The sequence below is a fragment of the Gobio gobio genome (assembly GCF_949357685.1).
Source record: "Gobio gobio genome assembly, chromosome: 4".
Classification (NCBI taxonomy): domain Eukaryota; kingdom Metazoa; phylum Chordata; class Actinopteri; order Cypriniformes; family Gobionidae; genus Gobio; species Gobio gobio.
In genome coordinates this window covers 2,815,303-2,823,247 of record NC_137100.1, presented here as the reverse complement: position 1 = coordinate 2,823,247, position 7,945 = coordinate 2,815,303, and the positions used below count along the sequence as shown (strand labels likewise).

Genomic DNA, 7,945 nt, shown 5'->3' with positions numbered 1-7,945 from the left:
CATAAAACGTTTTGTGCTTGTCCACTTTCAACCACTTTCAGAACCAAACATATTCGACCGGATTGCTCTCGTTGTGTGAACGCTCATGTGGTCAAATGTGTCGAACAGCCATTAAAAACAAGACCAATCTTAGGTCTATATTCCAAAGTTTTCTTGAATTACAGCCTTTTAAGTTTGGATAGTGCATTTTCATGTCTATTCTCAAAAAGGGGGTGACAATTAATATTTATTATAGTCTTGATTACTGAATAAATCTGATCAATTAATTGATCAATAAATATATGTTATTCTCGTTTTTAGTGTTAGGGTTAGTTCACCCAAAAATGAAAATTCTGTCATTAATTCCTCACCCTCATGTCGTTGGACACCCGTCAGACCTCCGTTCATCTTCAGAACACAAATGAAGATATTTTAGTGTAAAGCTGATGCTGAGAAAGGCTTCAGATAGGCCTCCATTGGCATTCAGTACATTTACACTCACAAGACCCATAAAAGGCTCTTAAAACGTCGTTACAAAGTCCATCTCACCACAGTGACTCTACAATAATTTTACGAAGCGACGACAATAGTTTTTGTGCGCAAAAATAAATAAAAATAACGACTTTACCCAACTTGTTCTTGTCTTCCGTGTGTGTCTCCACGACGCATGCGCGAGAATATGAGCAGATCCGGCGTTCGGGAATCCATGAAATGCTCACTTTAACCCCATTTAGAGAACTACGGCGAGACCTAAAGCTCGATCAGTGTAGAATTCAACAGCTGAGACACGCGCGTCTTCCTCTGCTCGTAAACAAATCTCTTCTGGGTCATGTGTCCGAACGCCGGATCTGCTCATATTCTCGCGTATGCGTCGCGGAGACACACACGGAAGACAAGGAACAAGCTGGATAAAGGCGTTATTTAGATTTTTTTTTTTGCGCACAAAAACTATTGTCGTCACATCGTAAAATTATTGTAGAGTCACTGTGGTGAGATGGACTTTGTAATGACGTTTTAAGTGCCTTTTATGGGTCTTGTGAGTGTGAATGTACTGAATGCCAATGGAGGCCTATCTGAAGCCTTTCTCAGCATCAGCTTTACACTAAAATATCTTCATTTGTGTTCTGAAGATGAACGGAGATCTTACGGGTGTCGAACGACATGAGGGTGAGGAATTAATGACAGAATTTTCATGTTTGGGTGAACTAACCTTTAATTTCAGTTTTAGTACGAATATATTTCCTGTGCATCGCTGTTAGTGATGCACGACAGACGTGATGACTGAAGTTGTGATCTCTCCCCCTCTCATAGGCGTCTAAAGCGGAGGAGGACTGCGTATCGGACGGCAGCCGGAGAGGATCTGGATCTGCTGCCGTCCATGAGTCTTCCTCTCCTTCACCACATCTGTGCAGAAGCAAAGAAACTCCGTGCTCTACGTTGAGCTGTGAATCCTTATCCAGCTTCAGCCGTCATGCGAGCAGCAGCAGGCATTGCCACAGTCAGCCGCTCCTGCCGGACCCCTGCGCCAAGAGCCTCGCCGAGCTGCTGGTGAGTCTGCTCACACGCCTCAACCCTCAATCACAGTCGGGTCAACCAGTGTTGTTTAAGTCTTGTTTATATACTATATCGGGTTCTCAACTCTGTCGTTCCAAACCCTGAAAGCTCGCACCAAGGTCCGAACCGAAGTTCATGTTGAGATACATTTTATACATTTGGTTAGTTTTGGTTTCACATTGCAATTATGCGAGCGCTAAAGAACTGTAAATGACACACTCGCGTCCTGACATCATCATCTATGTGTGCATCCTGACTAGGGCTGCCACTGATGACTATTTTTATATTGATTAATCTATCGACTAATGTATCGATTAATCTATCGACTAATGTATCGATTAATCTATCGACTAATGTATCGATTAATCTATTGACTAATGTATCGATTAATCTATTGGCTAATGTATCGGTTAATCTATCGACTAATGTATCGATTAATCTATTGACTAATGTATCGATTAATCTATTGGCTAATGTATCGGTTAATCTATCGACTAATGTATCGATTAATCTATCGACTAATGTAACAATTAATCTATCGACTAATGCATCGATTAATCTAGATTAGATTAGATTAGATTAGATTAGATTAGATTAGATTAGATTAGATTAGATTAGATTCAACTTTATTGTCATTACACAAGTACAAGTACAAGGCAACGAAATGCAGTTTAGGTCTAACCAGAAGTGCAATAGCAGCAAGTGCAGGATATACAATGGATGCGTAAGTGCAGGACATGGATATGTACTGAATATGTATAAATATGTATAAATAGAGAGACGTTATTACTATAAACAGAACTGAATTTACAGGTGAATATGTACAGTGAATAAATATACAGATGGCTATTACTATAAACAGAATTTACAGGTGAATATGTACTATGAATACAATATACAGATGGCTATTACTATAAACAGAATTTTACAGATAGAGGTATACAATAATATGCTAGGCTAATATGAGGAATAGCAGTGGATTAGGGTAGTGCAATAAATTATGGACAGAGCTATCCGGAAAAAAAAAAGTGTAAAGTGCAGTGGAAAGTGGTTGCATATTACAGTTAGAAGTACGGTGCAAAATGCAAATGTAAACATTGGTACTATAAATACAGTCGGCAGTGCAAATGAGCATAATCCAGTTAAGATATGGCAGTGCAAGATGCATATGTAAACAGTTGTTACTGTGATAAACAGTCGGTAGTGCAAATAACAAAGTGAAGGAAGATGTGAGGTAGGAGAGTTATCAGTTTATGAGGGAAGTGGATCAACGGGGGTTTGAGTTCAATAAAGAGACAGCTCTGGGGAAAAAATCTATCGACTAATGCATCGATTAATCTATCGACTAATGTAACGATTGATCTATCGACTAATGCATCGATTAATCTATGGACTAATGTATCGATTGATCTATCGACTAATGTATCGTTTAATCTATCGACTAATGTGTCGATTAATCTATCGACTGATGTATCGATTAGTCTATGGGCTAATGTATCGTTTAATCTATCGACTAATGTGTCGATTAATCTATCGACTGATGTATCGATTAGTCTATGGGCTAATGTATCGATTAATCTATCGACTAATGTATCGATTAATCTATCGACTAATGTATCGATTAGTCTATGGACTAATGTAACAATTTATCTATCGGCTAATGTATCGATTAATCTATCGACTAATGCATCGATTAATCTATGGACTAATGTATCGATTGATCTATCAACTAGTGTATCGATTGATCTATCAACTAGTGTATCGATTAGTCTATCTGCTAATGCATCGATTAATCTATGGAATAATGTAATTATTGATCTATCAACTAATGTATCGATTAGTCTATGGGCTAATGTAACAATTAATCTGCCGACTAATGTATCGATTAATCTATCGACTAATGGATCGATTCATCTATCGACTAATGTATCGATTCATCTATCGACTAATGTATCGATTAATCTATCGACTAATGTATCGATTCATCTATCGACTAATGCAACAATTAATCTACCGACTAATGTAACGATTAATCTATCGACTAATGTAACGATTAATCTATCGACTAATGTAACGATTGATCTATCGACTAATGTCACGATTAATCTATCGACTAATGTAACGATTCATCTATCGATTAATGTAATGATTGATCTATCAACTAATGTAGCTATTAATCTATCGACTAATGTATCGATTAATCTATCTACTGATGTATCGATTGATCTATCAACTATTGTATCGATTAGTCTATGGGCTAATGTAACAATTAATCTATCGGCTAATGTATCGATTAGTCTATGGGCTAATGTAACAATTAATCTATCGGCTAATGTATCGATTAATCTATCGACTAATGCATCGATTGATCTATGGACTAATGTATCAATTAATCTATCGACTAGTGTATCGATTAATCTATCGACTAATGTATCGATTGATCTATCGACTAATGTATCAATTAATCTATCGACTAATGTATCGATTAGTCTATGGGCTAATGTAACAATTAATCTATCGGCTAATGTATCGATTAATCTATCGACTAATGCATCGATTGATCTATCAACTAGTGTATCGATTGATCTATCAACTAGTGTATCGATTAGTCTATCTGCTAATGCATCGATTAATCTATGGAATAATGTAATTATTGATCTATCAACTAATGTATCGATTAGTCTATGGGCTAATGTATCGATTCATCTATCGACTAATGTAACAATTAATCTACCGACTAATGTAACGATTAATCTATCGACTAATGTAACGATTAATCTATCGACTAATGTAACGATTCATCTATCAGTTACGGTAATGATTAATCTATCGACTAATGTAACGATTGATCTATCGACTAATGTCACGATTAATCTATCGACTAATGTAACGATTAATCTATCGACTAATGTAACGATTCATCTATCGATTAATGTAATGATTGATCTATCAACTAATGTAGCTATTAATCTATCGACTAATGTATCGATTAATCTATCTACTGATGTATCGATTGATCTATCAACTATTGTATCGATTGATCTATCGACTAATGTATCGATTAATCTATCTACTGATGTATCGATTGATCTATCAACTATTGTATCGATTAATCTATCGACTAATGTATCGATTGATCTATCGACTAATGTATCAATTAATCTATCGACTAATGTAACCATTAATCTACCGACTAATGTAACCATTAATCTACCGACTAATGTAACGATTCATCTATCGATTACGGTAATGATTAATCTATCGACTAATGTCACGATTAATCTATCGGTTAATGTATCGCTTGATCTATCAACTAGTGTATCGATTAGTCTATGGGCTAATGTATCGCTTAATCTATCGACTAATGTATCGATTAATCTATGGGCTAATGTATCGATTGATCTATCGACTAATGTATCGATTAGTCTATGGGCTAATGTAACAATTAATCTATCGGCTAATGCATCGATTAATCTATGGACTAATGTAATGATTGATCTATCAACTAATGTATCGCTTAATCTATCAACTAATGTAACAATTAATCTACCGACTAATGCAACTTCAGCTCGCGCAACTTCAGCTCGCTCAACTTCAGCTCTCGCAACTTCAGCTCGCGCAACTTCAGCTCGCTCAACTTCAGCTCGCTCAACTCCAGCTCGCTCTACTTCAGCTCGCTCAACTTCAGCTCTCGCAACTTCAGCTCGCGCAACTTCAGCTCGCTCAACTTCAGCTCGCGCAACTTCAGCTCGCTCAACTTCAGCTCGCGCAACTTCAGCTCGCTCAACTTCAGCTCTCGCAACTTCAGCTCGCGCAACTTCAGCTCGCTCAACTTCAGCTCGCTCAACTCCAGCTCGCTCTACTTCAGCTCGCTCAACTTCAGCTCTCGCAACTTCAGCTCGCTCAACTTCAGCTCGCTCAACTTCAGCTCGCTCAACTTCAGCTCGCGCAACTTCAGCTCGCTCAACTCCAGCTCGCGCAACTTCAGCTCGCTCAACTTCAGCTCGCGCAACTTCAGCTCGCTCAACTCCAGCTCGCTCAACTCCAGCTCGCTCAACTTCAGCTCGCTCAACTTCAGCTCGCGCAACATCAGCTCGCGCAACTCCAGCTCGCGCAACTCCAGCTCGCGCAACTCCAGCTCGCTCAACTTCAGCTCGCTCAACTTCAGCTCGCGCAACATCAGCTCGCTCAACTTCAGCTCGCTCAACTCCAGCTCGCTCAACTTCAGCTCGCTCAACTTCAGCTCGCGCAACATCAGCTCGCTCAACTCCAGCTCGCTCAACTTCAGCTCGCTCAACTTCAGCTCGCGCAACTTCAGCTCGTGCAGGAAAGCGGCTCTTCATTCCCTTCAGCGTATCTCGTCTCTTCCCTCAGTTCTCCAGTTTCCGTTTGTAACACACAAGTGACATGTTCGCGAATGATTGCGATATAGGCGTATGTGCACGCGTGTGCACTTCCGGAAAAATCGGCAGAAAAATACAAAGAAAACCGGTTCCGCTTTTTGGCCGGTCAACCGGTGCATCCCTAGTTATCTTCTCGTTTTCGTCAGTGAAAAAAGGTCGTTGACAAAATTATGACACATTATTCATCAACGAAATTAACACTGGTGCAGATTGGCAGTAACACACCCACCTTTATCGTATTTATTGTGCTTGATTTAAAATAAAAGGTGCTTTAAAGAGTCCTTGAATCTGGTGTTCATGAAAGAGTGGGAACCCTGCCCTTTAAGGCGAGACACGGCAGGTGAAAACATCGTTTTTTCATGCAGTGGTCAATTTTGAGATTTTGGGCCAGTTTGCTCCCTTAACATGCAAGCTTTCATGTCAAAAAAAAAAAAAGTCAACATTACACATTAAGGTGGTTATTTCATTATATTTTGTCACCGTGCGCCTTTAGATTTGTACCCGAAATCATCAAAAGTTATTCTAGCGCGATCTCTCGTGCTGTCTCCATTCACAGAAACATGTCATGCCTGGTATCTTTATAAAGCTCTCAGTCTCACACACAGCACTGTCTAATCCAAATATGGACATTTCCTTTGTAGAACTAACCAACCGCGAAAGTTTGCAGCCGAAAACCACATCTGATTGGTCATGTGAATTTCTCACTACGCACTGCCGATTGCTTGTGTATTCTCCACCTGAGAGAAAGTGCAGAAAACGCTGGAATCGGCTCATAAAAGCTCACAGAAAAGACCAAGTAGCTAGAGCTAGTAAAAAGAAAGTAAACAACAACAGATTAGACGACGAAACCCCGTCAGAATTAGATTCAAATAGTTATAGATGGACATATACAACAAACAGGGACAGTTCGTCTGCAGTTTTTGTGACTGGTGTTGTTTGTTAAGGTGGTTCTCTTAAGGTAGTTCTCTAATAGCTATTGCTATTAATAATTTATTCATTTATCAATTTCCACGTGTTATAAATATTATACACTATTGATATTAATTAACTGAATATATATTTTTTTGTAGGTTGGGGGTTTTATAGAAATGTATGCAGTTATACAGTATAAAACTTTAAAGGCCGTTTTCTCGAAATGAGTTTTTTCTCACACTCGAGTCAGATTATCCACTTCAGTAGCACCAACTGTTCCAGTCTTATACTGAACTATATTCTGAAGGCTTTTACAGAGGGATTTGTTGATATATCATTCCTATCCTGAGTTATAGGTCCTTTTACTCCAAAAAACATGGTAAAAATTGATTTTTTTTAAGGCTATTATCAGTATTCTCTAATTTACTAAAGCACAAAATAAGATATCCAGAATCCCCTCTGTAAAAGCCCTCTCATCTAATATGTCAACAAATACAACCCAGAATTTTAAACATGGTCCTTTCCAATTTCCAGATTTTGTTTTTGGAAAAGTGTGCAAATGAGCGTATATTTAAGTAAATAAGGCCTCATTTGCATATTAAAACATTAATTTACACAAAACTTGTGTTACATTTTTTTCTTATGTTTATGCCAATAAAAAACTGGAGAAGTTTCACAGTGATATCTTGTAATTAAAAAAAAATCCCTATTCACCTGTAGTGTCTCGCCTTAACCCTTAATCGTCCCTTGGGCTCCAGCTGACCCCACTGGACTTTTCCTCCATTTTTTTAAAAGTGTTCCCTTCATCTCAGGGCCATGAGACTCGGTGACTTTTCCTAAATAATCTATCTAAACATGCACACAAAAATCTGGGCTTGATTTGGTTGTTCTAAAGGTGTGTAAAAAATTTTTTACCGTTTAAGTCCCTCGGGGTCAGATTGACCCCACATTGAAAATGATTGGGAAAGTGTAAAAAATAAATTTTTTTCACTTTTTTTGTCAATTTTTTTTTACTAAATCCAGTATAATTCTGAAAATTTCCACATTTATATCAAGGTCTGGTCCTAGAGCATAAACACAAAGTAGAACGAACTTTC

At 38.2% G+C, this 7,945-nt stretch overlaps 1 protein-coding gene across 2 annotated transcripts in view; it reads left to right on the top strand.

The window, feature by feature from the left end:
- The window catches only part of ggnbp2 (gametogenetin binding protein 2), a 47,784-nt gene that overhangs the window by 38,484 nt on the left and 1,355 nt on the right, over positions 1 to 7,945 (top strand). For both annotated transcript variants that reach the window (XM_079815416.1, XM_079815415.1), the window contains exon 13: positions 1,291 to 1,527. In XM_079815416.1, the coding sequence (XP_079671542.1) occupies positions 1,291 to 1,527 (237 nt within the window). The remainder of the gene's footprint in view (positions 1 to 1,290; positions 1,528 to 7,945) is intronic.